The sequence below is a fragment of the Tenrec ecaudatus genome, chromosome 15 (genome assembly GCF_050624435.1).
Source record: "Tenrec ecaudatus isolate mTenEca1 chromosome 15, mTenEca1.hap1, whole genome shotgun sequence".
Classification (NCBI taxonomy): Eukaryota; Metazoa; Chordata; class Mammalia; order Afrosoricida; family Tenrecidae; genus Tenrec; species Tenrec ecaudatus.
The window spans coordinates 21,702,567-21,727,109 of NC_134544.1; the positions used below are offsets into that span (position 1 = coordinate 21,702,567).

Consider the following 24,543-nt stretch of genomic DNA (forward strand, 5'->3'; position numbering starts at 1 on the left):
CTAGAAAAATGCATGCTATTCCTTAGCAGATCTTGTAGAGCAGGGATTTGGCACGTTCAGAAGGGAAATAAGGTTTCCATAACCTCATAAACAGTAAATTTATTTAGAAGATGGTTTGGGCCAAGCAGTTAAGCCTGGCTCTACTCCGGGAGACATATTGGCAGGTGATAAAGAAGAGGAAACTGTGGTAGCAGCCAGTTAGATGATAGACCATATGAATATTTAAGATCTACTTTAAGATATATATATTGATCTGGCTCTGAAGATCTGATTTAGATTTAAAATAAAATCTCCATTTATTTTTTTTTTTTTTGGCTACCTAAAGTTTGTTTCCAAGGGGAAGCTTCAGACCTAATTCTAATCCATTCTGGATGTGAATGCAGTTTCAGAACTCCTTGGCTATGTTCTCATCAAAGGGCCAAAGAACTGAGCCCCGGGATTTGAGAGCCAGAAGGGACTTTGGTGGCATGGCACACTCACACTGTGTGGATTAGAAACTAAGATCCAGATTGTTCCCACGATAGAGCGGGGCGGTGGCAGCCCTGGCCTCAGAATACATGGATCGCCATTCTTCCTGGCCCACTCTGGTCACCATCCCTCTGTCTCCCGACTGGACCTTCTCTTGGCAGATGTTTGGCTTCCAAAGGAAGCAGGCTTTCATTGCTCTGCCTCGGGTGGATCAATGGTTCCAGGAAGCCTCCACAGGCCAGGCCCTGGCCTTCCAGCACATCTACCTGCAGGCAGCGGTAGCGGCAAGATGAAAATGTGACATAACTGAGAAAGAGAAGGATGAAAGTGCCGCTGTCCACAGGGTGCCCTCCTCCTGGATGTGGTTTCAGCAGACTCTCCCAAGAGCCAAATGGATAACAGAGTTGTCTGAGTGCGCCTGTGCCCAGGTGCCGATCTGAGGCTTGCTATTTTCTGTAGCATGCTGAGTGTGCTGAAGCGTTGGGCTTTCCATTCTCTCCTTTAACATATTGTTTTTCCTCAGATGCATGCACACCTGTTGCCTGACGTGATTTCCTCAATTGTGTCTCCTAATTCGTAGATGGAAGGGTTGAAAAAATGTGTAAATGAGCAAGATAAAAGAATTGAAAATCTGAAGGAAAAAATAAACGTTCTTGAAGCTCAGGTGAGGCCAATGCTGGCTGTACATATCAGAACCACTGTGAGTGTATATGTATGTGCGCATGTGTGAATCTGCCCTCTGTGTGTTTACAAATGTGCATGTGTGTATATGAATGTCTTCGTGTGTGGGAATGTTAAGGTGCTTGCACAAGTAGGTGGAAACATGTTTGTATGAGTGTAGGCTTTTACAAATGTGTGAATGTTTAACAATGAGGGTGTGTGTGGGAATGCATCCGTGGTGTATTATTCCCATCCTGTCAGGTTTGCACCTCATCCCGTGTGGGACTAACTTGGACTCCTTTAACTGCATCCTTCTTTTTTAACTTTTATGATTTTCAGATCTCTTTTGGACATCATCAGGAAATGTCTGCCTAACAAATTACAAAATAATTTAAGTTTCTTCCTACTTCTGCTTATCTTTCACCATCTTTTAAAAAATCACTTTATTGGGAGCTCATACTGCTTTTATCACAATCCAGGCATCCATCCACTGTGTCGAGCACATTTGTATAAATGTTGCCATCATCATTTTCCAACATTTTCTTTCTACTTTCTTTCTCCATCTTCATTTACAGTTTCTGATGTTGATCTCTTATCTCATGCATTTCTGTCCTCTGCCCATATGGAAATGCATCTTTAGAAATCAGTCCATTTTACAGACTTAGAAAATGATTCTACTTTCTATAACCACCATCTTCCTTAACAATTTATGTTAATCTCAAGAGTGGGATGAGATAAGAGGAAGTGTGCATGAATCAGACACTTTTCCAAAACTCTGTCGACAAATTATCAAATTATCCTCAGAGAAAGTTGTCATCGTGGCACATATATTCTGGCCATGATACATACATTGTAGACTAACAATTGAATCAAATTCTTGTGTTAAATTTTTAAAATAACACTGATACCTTCCTCACATAATGAAGCATTTGTGTTTGCTTGAACTAGCTGTTCTCGTTGTAGGAAAAATTAAATCAGTCCCTGAAGCAAGGATGCTGTGTTGTGTTGTCTCCTAGTGATCCCAGGTGATGGAGCAGAATGGTCGCATTGGCTTTTCTAGGCGATTCTCTGGCAGGGGGACGATTTCCAGGGATTTTCTCCCTGGGGCAGTTGGTCGGCTTGAACTACCTACCCGTGGGCTCATGGGGATCCTATAGGACGGGCTAGAACTACTCCTGTGAGTTTTCAAGACTGTAACTCTTCAGGAAGTAGAAAGCCTCATCCTTCTCATCAGGTAGCAATGAGTCAGCCTGGACTGATGGCAGCTAGAGGTAACCTGTGGGTCAGCTGTTGAGTGCCTGTCCATCGCACCCCAGGGGTCCTGAATCGAGAATAAATATCCAGATTTGATCAAGGAACTACAGGGATCATCCAAGTCCGAATAAGTGAAATAGTCTATCGTGATAACACGTAAATGTTTTTGGATCATTGACAACTCAATGAACTAAGGTTTGATTTGGTGGGGAAAATGCAAGCAGATTCTAGGTTATTGTCCAGCCAGAGAATATGTGTAGTTCAATGTTAGCTGCCCTCTAGCAGTGTGTTTAGAAGTGAAGCCTGATCTTGAAAGTGGCGTGGAGGGAGTTTTCCGCAGTTAGGGAGTTGACCTATTTTATGTGCCTGCCATTTGTTTGAGGGTCTACCACATTTATCTCTATTATCCCAAGGATGCATTTATTACCAATTGACCAATTTTGAGAAACACTTCTTGATTGGACTTAGCTGCCTCAAGTGGCTCTTGAAATATCACAGTGAAATGATAATGTACCCCAAGACATTGGCTTTGTTTTCAGTTATTACTCGATATGAATATGTGTGAAGACACCAAGGGCTAAGCCAAGACACACCGGCTTCCTGACTCTGCTCTCCTCCCCAAGTGTCTGTGCTTCTCAGCCACCCGTTACAGTCCTCTGTGAGTTTTGGTTTTGATTTTGTTCTTGAGTTTTATTGGCGCATATTTCAACTATCATACAACTCAATTGTTCTGTTATATTAAAGAGAGTTGCACAATCACCGCCACAATCAATTTAGAATCTTTGCTTCTTTCTTGCACTCATTGTGGTCAGAGCGCCACCTCCCCGCAACCTCCCCACCATCACCCCCAAGAGTGGGTGTGAAAGCTCTGGTGCCCAAACTACAAACAACTGAAGCAGAATCTCTGGGGATGAGACCTGGCTTCAGGAGACTCTAAAGCGCTAATGGCAAATGGAAGGCACCCAAAGACTGAAAGTCACTGCCTTGGTTCTCCAATTTGAGGCGGCATCGGAGGGATCTGGCGAGCTTGTTAAAACAGCATCTACTGGACCTTTTGATCTCTGACTCAGTAGGTCTGGATTTGGGACTAAAGCTTTGCATTTATTCAAGCTTCAGCTGATGCTTGTGCTGTTGGTTCCAAAGGATGCTGATGTTGAGGCAGCTGCCCCTGGACTCACACTTCAGGGACCCTCGATGTAGTTCTGTTTTTCCTCTTTTTTCCCACCCAGGCCATTTCACCTTGTCATCAAGATCCCATGTAAATGTGTACTCTGTGAAACGGCCCAAATTATTTCCAGTTACACAGATATCTGTGTATACCTTTTATCTAGTTATTCATTATCACCGCCTTAAGCATGATTGCGTGAGATAAATCTGAGCCATAAGACTCCCTTAGAGGCTTGAGGAACAAGGAGGTCACGGAGGATGAAAGTGCACCTGACCGAAGTCAGGGTCTTTCCAAAGGCCTCACATGCATGTGAGAGTCAGGCAATGGATAAAGACGACGGCAGAAGAATCCATGCACTTGAATTATGGTGTTGGCAATAAATATTGAAATTATTGTGGACTGCTGGAAGAAGAAACAAATCAATCTATTTTGGAAGAAGTGTGGCCAGAATGTGCATTAGTGGCCAGGTGGCGAGATTTTGTCTCACGTACTTTGGACATGTTATCAGTAGGAACCAGTCCCTGGAAAAGGACATCATCACAAAAGAGGAAGGCTGTCAAGGAGATGAATTGACCCAGTACCTGCAACAATGAACTTCAACACAATGACAATGTAGAAGTCACCCCAGACCAGGCAGTGTTTCCTGCTCTTGTCCACAGGGCCGCTGTGACTTGTAACTGATTTGACAGTGCTTAACAACCACGACAGCCTGATTCACCTCTTGAATGGCTTAGACTTTATTTTTAGTGTTCATATTTTGTTTTAGCACCTTTACTCTAGTGTGCAACCTGTACTCTGAAAGAGAAGATGCTGTACTTGCATCTTGTTCAACTTCACCTCCCCTCTGCCCAGCTCTGTGCTGGGGACAAACAGGAACCCAATTCAAGTGCGGCTGCAGAGTTGAATAGACGGGTGAACGATTACAGTTTCCTGAATTTTGCTTTCTTCTGTTCCTTATTTCTTATTCCTGGGATCCCTTCAAGATGCATTGGGCTTTGATCCACATGTGGGTTATGCATTGGGGTTCAATCTGCATGATAAGCAGGTCGAGACCACCAGCAGCTCCCCGGGAGAAAGACTGGGCTTTCTACTCCTGTCAAACAGTTACAGTCTCAGAAGTCTACAGGGGACCACTATGAGTCAGCATTGACTCGATGGCACTGAGATTTTGGTTTTTGGATCCCTTCAGATATCACTGATTCTATCACCTGGAGCCTCAAAGTTTTCCTATTTGTACTAAGAGATGGTTATTGTTAGGTGCCACAGAGTCCTTTAGACTCACAGCCATCTCTTGTAACAGTGGGTTTTAGACAGTCATCCTTACAGGAGCAGAGAGCCAGATCCTTTCCCCCATGGAGACACTAGAGTTATTCAAACTACCAACCTTTCCATTAGTAGCCAAGTGCTTGATCGCTGTGCCACCAGGGCTCCCTGGAACAAGAGCAGGCTGGACTGACATCGTACAGAGAAAAGACATTGACCTTGGAATCAGGTTCATAAAAAACCCGCATGTTGGCATCTCAGTGCTGCATTTATTACCTGGAGGTAACCAGAGCTTGGTCTATTAGAGTAGAGCCTCACCTGCCTTTTCTTGTTTGAAATGTGCATAGCAATAGAATTTACATAAATTGCTTCCCTATCAGAGGAGAGAGTGCCCAATGAAGCCTGTCAAAAGTCTGCACTCCAATGTACTAACTTCCTCACTTTCCAACAACATGTCAATGCCTCTTTCTGCACACCATCCAGTGCAGTGTTACTTTCTCCAAGCCAGCAGTAGAGTCATAGAAAATTAGATGGGTTGCTATGTCTGTAGTTGCTAAATCCAGGACAGATGACTCTTTCAGGACCAGTGGTGAGAGTCACGATGCCTGGAGGGTGGAGGGAATGTGGGGTAGAAATGGGGAACCGATTACAAGAATCGATGTATAGTGTCCTCCCTGGGGGATGGACAGCAGAGAAGAGGGCAGGGGGAGATGTCGCACAGTGTCACATATGACAAAATAATAATAATTTATGAATGATGAAGGGTTCATGAGGTAGGGGGGAGTGGGGAGGGAGGGGGAAAATGAACAGCCAGTATTAAGGGCTCAAGTAGAAGGCAAAGGTTCTGAGAATGATGATGGCAACAAATGTACATATGTGCTTGACACAATGGATGGATGTATGGATTGTGATAAGAATTGAAGGAGTCCCCAATAAAATGATTTTTCAAAAAAGGAACAGAGATAGTGAATTGCTGCTCTCTGAAAGCTGGAAGCTCACCCGTGGTCCTCACGCTGCAGCTAGTGCCTCAGGCCTACCCTTTGAGGAACTCTGGTAACTCAACCTTGGGCTCAGTCCTTTCCAGATGTGGCAAATGAACTTCTTTATTGTATGAGACTCAAAGTCTCTGCCATGAACAAGATGTTGTGTACTGAGCATCTTTGGGACTTCCTATGACTTTGATTATACAAATAGTATGAGGGGGCTTCAAAAGGTTTGCAGCATCCTTGTATTTGCATCAGAAAAAATCATTGAAAGCTGCCTTTAAGACTTAAAATTTGTCCCAGGTGCTAAACTGGATGCTTTAGCTCAGGACCTATGAAGTAGACACTATTCTAATATCTGTTATGCAGATGGGAAGATATAATCCCAGCGATGTTAAGTTACCTAAACAGGGTCACACAGCTAGTAAATAGATAGCAGGATCCATACTTAAGAACTCAGACAGTAATGTTTCATGATTTCATCCATTGCATTCTCATAATGTTAAGATGGCTTCTAGATTTACACTATTATGAGTTATGATATTTTATTTGTTCCTTCCAGGAACATATACAGGATTGGCAGGGTGGATTCTTCCCCTGAAAGATAGGGATGATCAGTCGCTCTGGGAGTGCAAACATTTAAGCACTCGGCTGTTAACCAAAAAGTGGGTGGTTCTAGCTCCTGCGGTAACTTCAAGGGAGACAGGATGGGTGCTCTGCCTATTTTGTCAAATATTACAGGTTGATAATCCTATGGTGCTGTTCTACTCTGTACCCTGGGGTGGCTGTGTGTTGGACTTGACCTGTTAGCACCCAACAAAAACATAGGGATGATGAATTTAAGTCATTGGGGGCATGTTCAGGCTAAAGGTCCCATGAACAGTGTGGTACAGGAGAGATGGTGCTGGTACTGACAGGCAAGAAAGAGAGAAATAAGTAACCAATGCCATGGGTGTCATGACGAAAGTGCTTGGCAACTATTGATAGGAAAGAAGCTGGCAAACCAAGCGTAGTTCAGCTGTTGAATTTCAGAGGTTAAATTAGAATGCTAAACTTGAGTGCCTTAATCTCGGAAACGTATGCTTTTGCAGAGTATCTGAAAAATCATCCTGATCTGCACAGGTTCTATTTCGTGACTCTCAATAAACGATTTCTGGGTTTGGAAAGAGTGCCTGTGACATCAACCTTATTCTCCACATGGTGGTGCTGGTGATGGGTTGCATAGGACAGGGACAGGTGGGGCCAGCAGTTGTACTATCTCATCCCTGAAATGATTGTTTTTTTTTCAATTTTAGAATAAAGAACTAAAGAACAAGGTGGCAATCTGGTCTGAGACGCCTAGGCCAACAGTCTCTAAGGCAGTGTCTACATGGTAAGATCTTCCTGCGCGTACCCCCCACCCCCCAAGCTTCTCATATGCCTTTACCACCTCCATTGTATTAGTATACTTGACACTCATTCCACTTAAAAGAATTCAATATGAATGAGATTATGACTAGCCTTAAATTATTTGTAAGGAGGTGGGGGTAGGATATCTTTCTCTATTTCTTTTATTGGAAGGATCTTTTATTCTGTGGGCAGTGTATGGTAAGTACATGGTAATGTCAGGCTGAGTTGAATTAATTTTTTTCCCTTTCCTGGTTAACAGATATTTTAGATGACAGATTAGTTTTAGCTCTTCTACATTCTGTGGCTCACCTCATACACACACTGCCACATAATGCCAATGGAATTGATTTTCCCAGTGGTCAGCAGGGTTCTTGACTTGATTTTGATAGAGAGGTTTCTCATTGTCTGTTACCAATCATCCTTAAGTTTGTCTAGATTGATGTCGTTGGGTACAATTGAATGAACGGAACAGTATGCTGAACATTTCAAAGTTTTGAAAGGACACTAAGTTTTATAGGAGGCATAACTTCTCTTCCTTGAAATGGAATTTTTCATTTGTGTTCTGAGTCTCATCAGCTCACAAGTCATGTATTCAGCAATTATTCAAGGAACATCCTCTAGAGACTGATGCTGTAGTTGGTCAAAAACAAAACAAAAATCCAACTCACTACCATCAAATCCATGCCAACTCGCAGCCACCCTCTAGGGCAGAGCAGAGCTGCCCCTGTGGGTATTCAAGATGATTACTTTTGATGGGAGCCAAAAGCCTCGTCTTCTCCTGTGGAGCAGCAGGGCTCTCTTACAACTCCAGGTCTCCTGTAGTTGGTTCTGAGGGTGTCATGGTACATGAAACCCCTGGAGTGCCAATGCCAGGTATCCTCAAGCCTTAGTAAGTATAAGAACCCTGTGATTTTCTTACTCTATGTCCACAACTTTGTCGAGTGTCCCTTTGACAAACCTTCCTGGAGTTATCTGAATTATAGTGCCCCTCCGTTTCTTCCTGCGACCTCATCTTTCTCTTGCTTCATGGGATTGAGCTTCTTTGTTCTTTGAGTCCCGATCCAGCCTAGGCTGCTAGCGCTAATTCATGGTAGCTCGTAGGTTTCACCTCCACAGAGCAGCCTTCCGTGCTCCTGGGAGTACATCCAAGTCCTTGGTTATAGATTCTCAGAGCTCCCGCTTCCCATAATTATGATTAAATAACTGTGGTATAACTATTTGTTTACTGTCTCTCTCTGGAAAAAAAGAAGAAACTCTTTGAAGAGAGGAAATGCTTTACTCATGTTTTCCATTGAATCTTCAAAGCCTGGCACATCAATGCTTACTCATGCCATGAGGGGATACCCTTAGGACCTTTTGCCTTCTTCATGACACTAAAACAGGTCTGAGTTCATCTCTAACACTTCTTGCAAACATGGCCAATCATCTTTCCATTGTCCCTGGCCTTCTATTGCTCAGATTATGTATTGCACTAATGGATAATTTAAATCACGGATTCTTTTTAGTGGCCTACATTTCTGTTTCTGCCTCTGAAGCCAAGGAGTCCTGGCAGCACAGCAGTTAAGCACCTGGTTGCCAAGGCTAAGACTGCACGTCTGAACCCACTAGTGGCTCCTGGGGAGAAAGAGCTGGTGATCTGTCCCAGTCAAGCATCGAGCCCAGAAAATCTGATGGGGCAGCTCTGTTCTCCCACGGGGGTCACTTTGAGTCTGAATCAACTCGACAGTACCTAATAACAACCCAACATCATGAGGGCATCAATCGCTGGTCGAATTTCTGATCAATTCCAGCATTGCTAAGGACAAACCAAAAATAACTAACTAATTAATTAATTACATTAAAAGGTGAAGGGGGTGGTAGTGGGGAGAAACTCGCCTCCATCAAGTTGATTTTGACTCATCACGACCATATAAAACAGATAGAACTACCCCTGCTGGTTTCCAAGACTAAATCTTTACAGGAACAGAATACCTGATAAGAACAGTGTGTTTTCTTAAAACTACCTGATGATGAATACATTGAAGCAATGATAATGACCAACAAAATTGGTCGAAATGATGGTTGAAACCATCTAAAGTCATTTAAAATTTTTAACAAAATATGAAATGGCAAAATGTAAAAAAGGACACCTGGGATCCAATCTCATTTCCATAATACTCTATCAAATTATTGCTTTAAATAAACTTATAATTATGTGTATCATTTTTAAGTGGTTTAAAACTCCCTGTTCTTAGCACATTTGAATTCTTCCTGTCTGACCCTCCTGAGCAGCACCCCATTTTCTGCATCTCTCCAGTTTCGAGCTGCAATGGGGGCTCAATATCACCACGATCAGCAGCTGTCTAGGAATTCAGAGGGATTCACTGCCTTCTTTAAGACTGCCTGCCTCAGTGGCTCACTTTGCTAATGATACATAGAAGTTGACACTGAGGATGAAACCATTCGATTCTCCCAAATGTTTGGGCTCCAGACACTAAGTTGCCACCAGGCTGGCGACTAGCCTGGAAACTGCTAAAAGGAAAAGAAATGAAGCGGCAGAAGTCTCCACGGAGAGGGTGAAGCACTTACATTTCAGAGGCAGGGAGAGAAGTAGGGTCACTTCAAAATGGGGAGAAACAAAGGGTGTGGAATTGAGAACAAGAGTGACTTCCCGAGTAATTTGGGAGGCTCAGTTTTTGCTCCCTCCATCCTGATACACCATGGCCAGCTTCTGCTGCTTTGACTTTGGCCAGATGAGGTCAAAATGTGGAAGATGAAGGGGCAACTGATTGTCTTGATATTGTGACTCATCCGGCATTGAATCCCCAGACTCTAAGAGGGAGTACAGTAGAGAGGATGACTTTTAGGACTGGTTCTTTACCTGCAACTGATTAAAAGTTAAAAGTCTACTGAGTTTAGAGACTTTTCTTCTCCCTTTGAATCAAGAAAGGTCACAGGGAGAAATGTCTTCATTGGAATTTGCAAACTGAATGGATTAACCACCTATCCCCCCTTTATTTACTTATTTTAGTAATATGCTAATGATGCCAAGGTAGGTCTCATATTTGTAATATGAAAGAAATATGGCCAACTGATAGCTTTGAGCAAACTATGGGTTGGAAACTCTGAAAAATGAAATTCGAATACTAGTGAAGAATTAGAGCAGCTGTTAAGGCAAAAACATATGTATATTTATGGTGATGGGGAAATAGATCTATGTGCATATATTTATAGGTTTAGTATTAAGGTTGCAGATGGACATTGGGCCTCCACGAAAGCACTCCCTGAATGCAAGAACACTTTGTTCTATTAAACTGGCATTCCATGATGTTCACCTTCCCGATGCAATCACTGAAGACAAAGTAGGTGCATAAGCAAATATGGTGAGGAAAGCTGATGGTGCCTGGCTATCAAAAGATATAGCATCTGGGGTCTTAAATGCTTGAAGGTAAACAAGTGGCCATCTAGCTGAGAAGCAACAAAGCCCACATGGAAGAAGCGCATCAGCCTGTGTGATCACAAGGTGTCAAAGAGATCAGGTATCAGGTATCAAGGAACAAAAAAAAATCGTATCATTGAGAATAAGGGGCAGTACAGAGTGGGGACTCAAAGCCCATCTTGTAGGCAACTGGACATCCCTTACAGAAGTGTCATGAGGAGGAGACAAGCCAGTCAAGGTGCAGTGAAGCAATGATGAAACATACAATTTTCCTCTAGTTCTTAAATGCTTCCTTCTCCCCCACCCTCACAATCATGATCCAAATTCTACCTTACAATTCTGGCTAGACCAGAGGTTGTACACTGGTGCAGATAGGAACTGGAAATGCAGGGAATCCAGGACACATAATCCCTTCTCTACCAGTGGTGAGTATGGTGATACAGGGTGGATGGAAGGAAGGTGGAGTAGAAAGGGGGAACTGATCACAAAGATCTACATATAACCCCCTCCCTGGGGGACAGACAACATAAAAGTAGTGAGTGAAAGGAGACATAGGGCAGTGTAAGACATGACAAAATTATAATAATTTATAAATTATCAAGGGTTCATGAGGCAGTGGGGGGTGGGGAGGGAGGGAAAATGAGCTGATGCCAAGGGCTCAAGTAGAAGGCAAATGTTTTGAGAATGATGATGGCAACAAATGTACAAATGTGCTGACACAGTGGGTGGATGTGTGGATCGTGATGAGAGTTTTGTATGAGTTCCCAATAAAATGATTTAAAAATATATATGCATATTTAAAAGTTAAGCTTAAACTGTGTCTTCAATAACTCATGAGGCACAGCTTTTGTTGAGAAAGTATCAATAGGGAGACTTCACTTTCTTGGAGCATTTGAACAGAGGGGTGTGTCTTCAGATGAAAACTAGAACAAGTGGTTTGCTCGCCATTAGAGGTCTTCTTGTTAAGGTATACCCATATATACCCAATATATGATAAGATATACACAATATATGATGGTCCACCCCAACGTGACCTCTCTCACCAGTTCCCTGATGATAACAGGATCTGATATTCTGTGTACACCAACCTGAAATCTGGATATATAACCAAACCAAGATCTTTGCTTTGCAGATAGCTGGATGAGTGCTTATGGAATAAGATTAAACCGGAAGAGTTTTTTAAAATTCATATAAAACAAAAATGTATTGTCACCCCCCCCTGCCATACTTTTGTGTACAACACACATATATCTCCAAACCAAACTCACTGCTACCAAGTGAATTCTGACTCTTGGTGATCCTTTGGAACAAGGTGGAACTGCCATTGTGGGTTTCCAAGATTATTTACAGGAGTAGAAAGTCTCATCTTTCCTCCTAGGAACAGTTGGTGGTTTTGAACTGCTGATCTTGAAGTTAACAGCCCAATGAGTAACCACTAGGCCACCAGAACTCCTCACACAGATATACATATTTTTTAATACTATAGGCACATGAAAGGTCAGAGAAACCCACCAAACTGAAGCATCCGAAGGGGCAGACCATGTAGATTGTTGGGTTCTGTCTCCGCTCCATTTCTGTCTCAGATGCTGTCTACATGGGATCAACTGAAGGCCAGGCCTAAAAAAGAGATTTCTTGTCTCTGTTCCTCGTCCTTGTCCTATTCCAACTCACTCACTGTCATTGGGTCAATTCAAACTGCTCGAAGGCAACACTCACCAGGAAGTGCTGCAAGGGGGCCCTGGTATGGTCAAGGTAAGCACTCGGCTACTAACAGAAGAATCAGCAGTTCAAACGAACCCAACGGTTCTATGGGAGAAAGCCCTGGAGTCAGCTCTCAAAAAAGTTAGGAATCCAGAACACAGTATGGGGCAGTTCTACACTGTCCTACAGGGTTGCTATGAGTCGGGACCAGCTTAATGACATGCAACAATAAAAACATCTACAACAGTGATGTGGTGCTATTTATCTCATGCAGATTTGGTCAGAATCAATCAATTAGTTGCGATCACTGAGACAGAATCTACAGGTTGAGATGGGGAAGGATGATGGTAATAGAAATGGCAATGGCAATAGAGCAGTAATTATATCACTCGAGTTTAATTGCTTGATTTTTATAATTGTGCTATCTTTCTTACAGTGAACTGATGACTGAAGGCACCTCCCCGTATTTGATGCTGATTAGACTACGGAAATGAACTGAGTGGTGAAAATTGGATTGGAACATATCATTATGTGGTTCTTATTTATTCTCTGAGGTACAGTCCACCCTTGTGTGTTGAAATGGCCCACTGTCAATATTTACATGGAACTAATTACACTGAGACATCGCGAGTTCTTCCGGAACGCAACATTCCAGAAAATCGAACACATATCTAACAGAAGGAAACTTTTTCTTCAAAGCTTACTAAACGGGGTGAAGAAACCAGAAGTTTTCCCAGAGTGGGAGATGGGTTCCACTTGAAAGGTTTATTTGTTTTTATCTTGTTATCATAAGTATTGTTCAAAAGGTTGGTTTAAGGTTGGCAACAATGACATTAAAATTGGTCTTTGTACACAAAAAAGTATCTCTCTGTGACATACGTTCATTTCCTGACCCCATTTGAATGAGTTGTTCTGGACTAGACCCATCACTCTCCAAAGCTGAAAAGCACAACTGACCCACTGTACACTAGCAGGTGACTAATCTTTAGATATCCACTGCCATCGAGTGGATTGTGACTCATCAAAAGTAAAAACACAAACTCACAGTCATTGAATCACCCTGTAGGTCAGACGAGCACTGCCCTTGTTTCTTAGACTGTAGATCTTTATGGGAGTAGAAAGCCTCATCTTTCCATGGAGCGGTTGGTGGGTTCAAACTGCTGGCCTTGCAAGTAGCAGCCTAATGAGCAACCCACTGTGCCCACAACGACTCTAAGCAGGGTTTCTGAGAATGTAAATCTTTGCAAAGCTGATAGCTTCATCTTTCTCCCTCAGCTTGATTGGTGGGTTTGATCCCCTGACCTTGTAGTTAGCAGTCCAACTGACCCGACAATGCCACCTGGGCTCCTGACTGAGTTTTAATTGTGCTGAAGTTGAGAATTGGTTCAGAATGACAGCTTCAGGCACCCCACAAACCTCAACATCTGGGGGTTCGGCACCGTACTCTGTGAGCTTGTCTAGTTGTTCATTGTGGAACAAGGAGTCGAACCTTTTGTGAAGCATTTTCTTTTAATGTTCTAATTATTATTAACCGAATAAAAATATTTGCAAGGAAGCATGGCATGTAATTTTGTGAGCCCAGACCTCCATAAAGATGCGCATAGCATGCATTCGAACCAGGAAGGATCTGAATTGATGAATCAGAATGTCATGGCTGGTGCTTCTGTGACTGTGAGCTTAAGTTTGAATACATGCCATAATTCCAGGTGGGGTCGGTGACTGTTATGAGTTAAAACAAACTCTAATATGTAGGGATAAAAACCTACTGGCACTCAGCAAAGGGGAACATACTTTAGTTAAATAACTAGAAAGGCTTTGGGTTATTCTCCCTGGGATCATACATCTCCTCATGAAAGATGATTCATACCTTCTCTGAAGTATCAGTGTTGGTAGCTATAAAATATTTAACTCACTGCCATTGACTCAATGGGACTCATAGCAAGCAACCCCCTGTGAGCTTCCAAGGCTATAACTGTTTACAGGAGTAGAAATTCAATCTTTCTCTCTCAGAGCTGCTGGTGGTTTCGAACTTCCCACTTTGTGGATCACAATCCAATTCTTAACCACTACACCACCAAGGCTCCATAAAATATTTTAAAGGTATGTACAATTGAGATGGAGAAATGTATTTATAAATTTCATCCAAGTGCTACAATTCTTGGAGTTGCTGCATTACTATTTATACATGTGAGTTTCATGTTTTGACCCGTCCATTTAGTATAGATTCCTGATAATAACATTGACAGCATACTTTCCCCGTGCTAGGATTGCTTCGGAATACTTTCCCTGTAGTGGGTCCTTTAGCACCCCAACAGCTCTCAGAAAGGAGCCCAGGCTCTTATCCCCATTTCCAAAGGACGAGCAGGAGAGTGATCTATCTAGCCACTTGTCCCGCTGCTAGTTATGAAGCAAGGACTTGTACCTTTTGACCTACTAATATCCATTCTCTCTGGTCACTTGATTTGAAGCATTTCCTGCTATAGAAATGCTTCCCTTTCTTGAGAATCCCATTCCAGGCTTTAATAATTAAGCTTTTAGAATGGATTCATCCAACTAGCCCAACAATGGGATGATTTCTATTAGAAAAAAAAAGTATTTGAAAGCCAAAGTTGGTCACCGCTGGGGTTTATTTTGATTTTGCCCTACTGATTGTTGAACAGGGAGACGCAGGTGGCTCTAGTAGAGACAGGACCTGCTCACGAGGGCTGTGGGGGAACTAGGCGGTCTGTGGAAAATCAGAGAATAAGAGTTAGGAGCTTCAGAAGCCTACAAAGATCGGAACTTTGAAAATACAAAAATATCTTTCTAATGGCATCAGTAGCATCATTTGTGTGTGATGTGAGAGTTATTTCATTTAATCTTATTGTTTCAGCTTTTATATTTGGAAGTGGTTTATAAATAAAAATTCTGAAAAGAACAAAGGTTATAATAAGGAATGAGATCAATTAGTCTAGATGTAACTCTATATAGTTAACACAGGAAAGAAATATTAGTTTATTTGTAGTTTAAATTATTGTACTTAAAATTATACTAATCGATATATTGAATCGGAAGGTCTGAACTGGGCTTTGGAGTTATCTCATTGTGGTGGGAGAAGGAGAAGAAACATTATGGTATTTTGATGACCTATGTTCTAAAATTTCATGAAGTAATGTTCAGAGGACACAATGACTATAACATAGCTTTTAAATGTTTGTTTTTAAAGTGTCTTAAAAGAAAGAAAATTAATTCATCTTATGTGAACTTTTTGTTTACATTTCTTTTTACATGAAAATATTTTTATATAGGAAATAGTTTTATTTAGTTGCATTTTTCTAAATAGTTCTTGGATTTAAAATAAAATAACAGGATAAACATATCTGTCTCAGAAGAAGTACATCTAGAATGCTCCCAAGATGCAAAGATGGAGAGACTTCATCTCATAGGCTTTGGCCATGTTAGCAGGAGAAACCAGTGCCTGGAAAAGGTCATCCAGTTTGTTAAAGGAGAAGGGCAGTGAAAGAGAGGAAGGCCCTTGCTGAGATAGACGGACACAGTGTCTATAACCATGGCTCAAACTTAACAACTATGAAGAAGTTGCTGGCCTGGGCAATGTCTTGCTCTGTTGTACATAGAGTTGCTATAAGTCACAGGGGTCTCCATGGCACTTCACAGCAACAAAATGCACTTGCAAGGGAAATTAGAAAAACGTGTTGAACTGAATGAGAATGAAAATACAACATAGCAACATTTATAAAAATACAGCTAATTAAATGGTGAGAGACTTCTAGATCTAAATGTCTATCTTATGAATGTAAAAACCTAAATACTAAGGTTCCAACATAGAAAAAATTTAAGACCTATAAGTACATAAATAATAAAGAGCAGAAATTAGCAAATTATAAGACAAACAATAGAGAAAATGAATAAATCTGAATGCTGGTGCCTAGTTAATGCTATGTGTAAATATCCAGATATATTAATTGTGAAAGGAGAGGAAAAAAGTCATCATGGTGGTAGTTATATAATCTGGTATCAATTTGAGCCTATTAAGAGTGAAGGGGTGGAGTTTAGCCTGTCAATCAGGTCACAGCTTGATGACCTCATTTGGAGGCATGAGGGAGATAGCTCACTGGAGGCCAGATACACACACGCGCTCTCTCTCTCTCTCTCTCTCTCTCTCTCTCTCTCTCTCTCTCTCTCTCTCTCTCTCTCTGTGAGACATTCCTGTAAACAAGCCACATGGAGCTACACTGATGAAGCCAGCACTTTGGAACTGTAGGAGCTATATGGAGAACCACACCAGTGCTGAGATGCTTCCATCACCTCTGAAACCACAAGACTTTCCACCCACTGCCCCGTGATCTTCCTGCATTTGGCATCATTGCATGTGCTGCATGAGTCTGAAGAGGAATTTATAGACTGGTATCAGACAAATGGGCTAATATTGACTTATGGACTGGCCTGGGATGTTCTCAATATACAATTACGGTTTTATATAAAACTCTTTCTTATACACATGTGTGTCTATGGATTTGTTTCTCTAATCAACCCAAACTTTCATAACCATACTAAAAACACAAAAGGGTACCACTATGAAACCTTTAGACCTCAGGGAGAGAATATGAACAACTATAGTCCAAGATACATTAGAACTTAGCTGAAAATGATAAAATTCTTTAAATTATAAAATGTCAAGAATGTCAGCTTTAATTATTTATTTAAAACACTATATTGTAGTTTTAGCCACTGTATTTTGGCAAGAAAAAGAAACAAAAGATCCATAGTTTGGAAAGAAAAAAGACCCTGCCCATTTGTTCCGGTTCATGTTTGCTGAGGAAGAAAACTCCAGTGAACCAACAAAACATCTAGAAAGAATAAGAGAATTAAACAAGGCTGCAGATTCCAAAGAGAAAAGCAACAATAAAACCTCACTGCCATAGCGATACCAACTCATAACAAGCCTTCAGGACCACGTGGAACTCCCCCTGTGGGCTTCTGAGACAAAATCTTCTGGGAGTAGAAAGTCTCACCATTCTCCCAAGGAGCTGATGGTGGTTTTGAATTGCTGACCTTGCGGCTCCAACCCCATTCATAACCCACTAAGCTATCAGGGCTCCCTATTATGAGATTACCATGCAAAAATATACTCATAGCTTGATATTGGTGAAAGAATAGACAAGTATATCACTGGAAAGAAAAGAGAATCCGCATATTGGTGGATAGTTTGTTACAGACAAAGATGCCAAGCAATCTAATGGAGCAAGTGTCTTGGTGATGGAGATTCTGAGTATTTATAAAATGAGCATTGGTTGATCTCATAATACACACAATAATTAACCTCAAGTAGATAATATGCTGAAACATAACTAAAATTGTAAAGTTATAAGAAAAATTTGATTATCTTCAAAACATTAGAGTAGACCAAATTTTTTAAAATAGTATTTTAAAAACACCATAAAAAGGTAACATGGATTTAATTCTAATTTAAAACTTCAAAATTTAAAGACATGTCTAAGAAAATGAAAAAGCAAGTTATAGAATGGGAGAAAAAATTAACAGCAGGTATAGGCTGTGTATCCGGAAAATTTACCACTTGCCTGCCAGTTTCTTATACCGTAGTGGCTTTTATTGTTGCTGTGATATTTACAGTGATGTCACTGGTATTTCAAATACCAGCAGGGTCACCCACAGATATCAGTGAACGGATATTAGCAGAACTTCCAGACTCAGAGCAGTGTCTGAAGAAGGAACCAGCTATCCACGTTGGTGGAAAATATGGCCTTGAGCGTATCCCACCCGAGTTTCAAGAAAAGTTCAAGAACAGCTTTGCTGCATTGAACATTAATGGCAGAAGACCCGATGAGCTGTAGGAAAACATCAAGAATATCATTCATGAAGAAAGGAAAAGGTCATTAAACAGACAAGACATATGGATCAAAGTTGATGTCAGAAGAGTCTCTGAAACTCCCTCTTTATCGTAGAGTAGCTAAGACAAATGGAAGAAATGATGACGTTAAAGGGCCAAACAGATCATTTTAAAGGGAAGTTCTAGAAGACCAAGAAATACTACGATGAAATGTGCAAAGACCTAAAGTTAGAGACCCCGCAGGAAGAACGTGCTCAGGAATTGGTGGAATACCGGTTGAAGTGCTTCAGCAAGCTGCTCACGCCCTTGGGTGTACTTACTCATTTTACCAAGAAATCTGGAAGACAGTTACTTGGTCAACTGACTGGAAGAGATCCATATTTGTACTCATTCTAAAGAAAGGTGACCCAACAGAATCCTCAAATTATAGGATCATAGCATTAATATCACATGCAAGCAAAATTTTGCTGACGATCATCCAGCCACGGTTGCAGTCTCACATTGTTCTGAATAGCGCGTAACTATCAAAGTTGCAACTCAAATCGACTCCTTATTCTGCATTTTCTTAAAACTCTAAGACAGCCCTTCTCTTCTTGCAGGGCCGGTGTCGAGCATACAGCTGAGTCACTTTGTCATGACCAGCCTATTTGGTGTAGCAATCTCATACAGGCATCTTCTAAGACAGTGGTTCTCAATCTGTGGGTTGTGACCCCTTTGGGGGGGAGGGGTTTGTCAAACAACCCTTCAACAGCCATCGCCTGATTCATAACAATAACAAAAAAGTCACAGTTACGAAGTAGTAACGAAGCTAGTTTTATGGTTGGGAGTGGGTGGCGGTCACCACAACACGAGGATCTGTATGCAAGGGTGGCGGCATCAGGAAGGCTGAGAACCGCTGCTCTCAGAGAACCAGGGAGAAGAAGGAGAGCACATATTTCTGTGTCCACGAGCAGCACTCAGTGCCATGGAGGGTGAAGGAGGTCAAGATGTCAATTTCTCTGGGGAATCATTTAGGCAGCTTGAGGTCGCCTGTAGTTTAGCTGCTACACCAGAAAGAGTTATTCTCTTGAAGACCTGTGACAATGACCCAAGGCCATGATAATTACAGAAAAGTGATTCTGGTCAAAAAAGTTTTCAATGCTACAAAACAAACAAAAATGTATTGCCGTTGAGTCAATTCCTAGCCAGAGTGACCCTATAGGACCCTATAGCATTGTCTCGCAGGGGTTGCAAAGCTGTCATACCTAAGAAGGAGACTGCCACACCTTGAGTGGCTGGTGAGCTGGAACCACTGACTTTTCAGTTAGCATCCCAGTGCTTAACCACTGTGCCACCAGGGCTTTATCGATCATCCGCGTATTAAAAACAAACTAACAAAAACCTCACGGCCATCAAGTTGATTCTACCTGATAGTGACCCCACAGCACAGAGTAGAACTGTCCTTAGACTGTCCATCATTCTTCTCTAAAGCGGCTGGTGGTTTCGAATGGCTCACCTTGTGGATAGCAGCTCAAAGTCCAGCCGGCCGGAACAGCAGGGCTCCTTTTGGTTGTAGTCAAATTAGAATGAGTGTGTCGGCTTCCTGAACCACAATGCAAGTTGCTCAAATGAGTGTCCAAAGAAACAACATATCTCATACTCTAATTATAGTTAATCTTTCTCCACAAGCGGCCAAACATCTTAGAAATGAAATTCTCCTTGGTACAGAGAGCACAGCACCTTCACCTTGAATACAGCAATGACGAAAGAAATCTCATCAGCAGGACCTACTTTCTGTTCTTGCTGTTGTTAATGTGAAACATGCCATGACTATCTCAGCACCAAATAAACCATTAGGAAATCAAGACCCAAATCCCTGGTGCCATATCCAGAATTACTTAAGACCACGGGGGCAAAAGATTTTGCCTATGTGAAATAGCAGTGAGAGAATGGTGCCAGGGATTTATTTGCTTGCAGTATGATAGTTGTTTATCTTTAAATTAAAAACTCATCATTATCTTGGCATAGCCTATCTAAGTAACATATGGAGGGAGAATAACTGGGAAAGAAGCAGTCTTTGCAAATGAGCATTTTCAAGGAACCCCCTTCGTTGTAGTCTTGAGTTGGCTTTGAACACCGGTCTTTTCTCTAGTCTGAGATTTGGCGAGATACCATTCCCAGGCTCAGCAGTTTTTATTGGGGAAAAAATGAGTTTCACTATGTGGAAATCCTATGTATGAGAAAATATTTGAACATATTAATTGGTCACTTTAATGAAGTTGTGATGCAGATTTATTATAAAATTCCTCCTGGAGGACTCAGCATTTAAACAAATGATAAGCGAGAACGACTGGAAGATGAGTAAAATCACTTGGCTGAGTACAAATTGCTTCTCGTTTAATAGTTCCAGTGGAGATCATTTTCATTGTAATTCAAGTTCCCCATCCCCCCCAATTTAAAGTTCCTCACTGACCCCCTATCCAGCTTCAGCACAGAAATAAGGTCACTCTGAAGACACGGATGATTGATTTAAAAAATGCAATTTTTAATTTGAAAAGTGTGCAGGAAGAATCACAGCACATGGTTCTCCACCATAGTATTCAAACTCAGACACCACAATGTCATTGGACGCTAGAATTTCTGCAGCCACTAGAGCTTTGGTACAACAATAGTGACCTGACAGTGTGTGTCAGGCACCGCGGTCTATTTATGGGCACGGAGAATAAAAACTCCATGTTGAAAGTTGTACGCGTCCTTTATAGCACTATGCAAACAGATCCGTACAGAAGACAGACGAAACCACCAAAAGTTCTTAACCTAACAATAAAGGAACATTATGTAAATTGTTGGAATACAGGGAAACATTTCAGTATCGTATCCAAACAGCATTTACTTTCAACATATTAACTAAAGCAGGAGATAACTTTTCTTAAATAATATCAGATACCATCTGATAGTTAGAAGTATCTTTTACAAGGTTATGGACACACAACCCCTATTATACAAGAAGGATATTAAGGAAGTTATATGCTGTATAGGTTGGTAAGCGGCCTTTTTGAAAGAAATATGAGGACATAAAAATGATTATTGTCAGTAATTTGAGATACATGAAAACTTTTCCAGCAAATACAGTGACCTCAAATTAACTGCTCATGTGCAGTTTCTAATACCTCTCTGAGAATCAGTACGGTATTTTACTCTTGTTATGATAATTCTTTCTATAACAAATGTTTTAAATAGCGACCGTGTTTCTTATAGGCTGTTCTTCACTTGGGATAGCAGTGTATGTTCATAAAACAGAACATAATTGATAAATTACTCTCTGCCGGATGCTGTCGTTTGAGCCTGATACTAACCTGGTGAGATACATAGAGGTTATAAGTCTTGTGTGTGCAGAGCCACTGAAGTATTTCCGGACATATCCACGGTTCTCCAGTTGTTCTTTCTGGGCACTTTGCTTTCTACAGCAATAGGATTTATCTCTTATGCAAGTAAAATTTTGCTAAGGATAATTTTAAAATGGTTGGAGCAGCGCATTGCTAAATAACTATCGGAAATTTAAACCCGCTTAGAAGGGATTTGGGAATAGGGATGTCATTACTGATGTCAGATGAATCTTGCCCGAAGGGAGAGCACAACAGAAAGATGTTTATCCGTGTTTTATTGGCTGTGCAAGGGCATTCCACTGCATGGAGCCTAATAAGTTATGCCTAACATTGGAAATCCCAGGCCACTTAATTGTGCTTTTGCAGAACCTGTGCCTAGATCAAGGGAAAGTCATGTGAACAAAACAAGGATAAACTATGGTATAATTCCAGGACAGGTGAGCATTAGGGTTTTACCACTAATGAGTCTGTGGGATGAGCAAATAATAGGAGACTCTGGAGTCTGTGAAGGAAAGCACAGCATCAGGATTGGAGGAAGACTCTTTAAAAATCTGCATCTTCAGAGATGACACAGTCTTGCTTGCTGAAAACAAGGAGGACCTGAAGCATTTACTGATGAAGATCAAAGACTACAGCCTTCAGGATGGTGTACCCTGCAACCTAAAGGAAACAAAGTTCCTCACAACTGGACCAAGAAGCAGTATCACAATCAATAAAGAAAGGATTGATGTTAAGAATCTTATTTTACTTGAATCCATAATCAATACTCAAGGAAGTAAGAGCCAAGAAACCAAATGATGTATTGAATTGCCAAAATCTCCTACACAAGACTTCATTTACGTGTTAAAATGCAAAGATGTCGCTTTGAACACTAAGGTGTACATATTCCAAATCATTGTATTGTCAATTGCCTCATAGGCATGAGAGCTGAACCATGAATAAGGAAGAACAAAGAAGAATTGGTGACTCTGAATTATGGTATTGGGAAAGAATATGACATACCATGGATTACCAAAACAAGACACAAATTCATTCTGGAAAAAGTATGGCCAGAATACTTGGTTAGACTTGGTTAGAGCAGGGTGGATAGACTTTTTCTTGCTGTTCTGTGTACATGTTGTCAGGAGAGGACGGTTCCTAGAGAAGGTTATCATGCTTGGTGAGGCAGAGGGTGAGGGGACAAAAGAGCCTCAGGGAAACGGATTGACATAGTGGCTGCAACAGTGAAGTCAAACACAACAACCCTTGTGACAATGGTGCAGAACCCAAAGTGTTGGTTCTCTTCTATATTGTGTTGATTTGAGTTGGGACTGACTTGATGCCACCTAACAATGACAGGCTCAATCCCAGAGAGCAATAATTTTTTAAAATCTGGAAAACAGAAGGGTAAGAATAAGCATAATTAATAGGTAGCTAGAGACAGATAATATTTTGATATGCAGATATGCTGAGACATCAGCCACACGTTAAGTAAGGAAGCTATTAAGTTAAGGATGGACATTCTGATGCCCACAGAATTTGTTAATGATGCTTAAAAGCTAAGTCAACTAAAGGATATTAGTCATGCCTTCCATAGCTTGTTAGAAAGGAAAGTGACCAGGAAACCAAATTAAGCCACTCAATTTAGTGACGACTCTGGAGTGTTCATGTGTGCGTGCACACATGTGTGCATGTCCCTTTTTTTGGGAAAAAGATGACACAATTTTAAATATCCCCGCTAATTTTTAATAAAGTTGTTTTGCTTTGCTTTAAATGACCTTTTCACATAGAAAGTTAGAAAATACCTCAGCCATAGTGCGGTGGTACAAAGAACTCCCACCAAAAAAATACTCTTGGGTTTCTATTTCTTGAACATTGAGTGAAAGTGTAATTCATAAGAACATTAGATTTATATTTAGTAAACAAAATATTCCTTCCCTAAATTCCCCCAATTTGATGCCAATCATGACATTTGATGGTCAAATATTTTTATTATCTTAGTTCTAAGAGGAGACACCTCGACTTGATTCATAAAAATTATCAAATCTGCCGCAGGATACTTGTTGGGTAGGAAACCTTGTCTTCCCTCACTGAGAAACATTGTCTTTTAGATCAGAGCTTCTTTGTGATCAACCATAGTTGAGTACTGCACAACTTTGATTTTTCTTCATAGTTCTTGATCAACAATGTCATTGCTGTTTGGTCTAGTCAGTAATTATAGTAATTATAGGCAATAAGTTTATAATATTCACTAAAATCTAACACTTTTTAAGATCAGTTCTGCCTTCAGACAGACAGCTTCAGAAATCTGTAAAGTATTTAGACAACCCTCATCTGAGAGAACGTATTCGTTCTCTATTTTTCCTATGTTAAACAGATAGATCAGAACTCTACCCAGAAATAAAGTTAATATCAACTTTTTGAAGGTCAAGACAGAAATATAATTTATGCTAAAGTTTTAGACAACCACTTCAAATATAGACAGCATCTTGGCATCTTTCAAAATGGTGACGTTTTCCCTAAAATATTCAAATATACTAGACTTAACACTTTGAAGTTTGGTAGTGGGGGGCGGGGGGTGAAAGAAAACCTTTCTATAACTTTGTCTAACATCTGTTCTCCTATTTTCCTTTTCAAGGCTAATTAAGTATCTTAGGAAAATAGGGAGACCTGAATTACTCTTGTATTTTGTTGCTTGAATTTTAGATCAAACCTCAAATCTGTTGTTGGTGTTGGTGCTAAGTGTCATCAGCTCAGAGCAACCCTATCTACGTACAACAGAACGAACCACTGCCCAGTCCTGTGCCCTCTCCCCTCACAGGTGCACTCTGGTCTACAAGGAATAAAGGCTAAGTCTTTATTTAATAGGCTAAGCCCCTATTAAAAAATGAACGAAGAGCAGTGAATTATCTTATTCTATGGCACAGCATGATGACACTTTAAGGCTTTGTACTTCACCTAGATCTACCTTAGGAGCCCTGGTGCTTTACTGGGTTACTAGTTGGACTGCAGTTCAAAGTGACCAGCCACTCTTTGGGAGAAAGACG

General features: G+C 41.0%; 1 protein-coding gene and 1 non-coding gene across 2 annotated transcripts in view; both read left to right on the forward strand.

Moving 5' to 3' along the window:
• Positions 1–12,798, forward strand: part of CCDC68 (coiled-coil domain containing 68) — a 34,016-nt gene extending 21,218 nt beyond the window's left edge. The window contains exons 8-10 of the mRNA XM_075533166.1: positions 1,049–1,132; positions 7,092–7,168; positions 12,741–12,798. Coding sequence (XP_075389281.1) covers positions 1,049–1,132; positions 7,092–7,168; positions 12,741–12,798 — 219 coding nt within the window. The remainder of the gene's footprint in view (positions 1–1,048; positions 1,133–7,091; positions 7,169–12,740) is intronic.
• Positions 11,607–11,680, forward strand: LOC142428371 (small nucleolar RNA SNORD81). The gene has a single exon (XR_012780286.1). It is a non-coding gene; the product is annotated as a small nucleolar RNA SNORD81 (small nucleolar RNA).
• Positions 12,799–24,543: the final 11,745 nt, after the last annotated feature.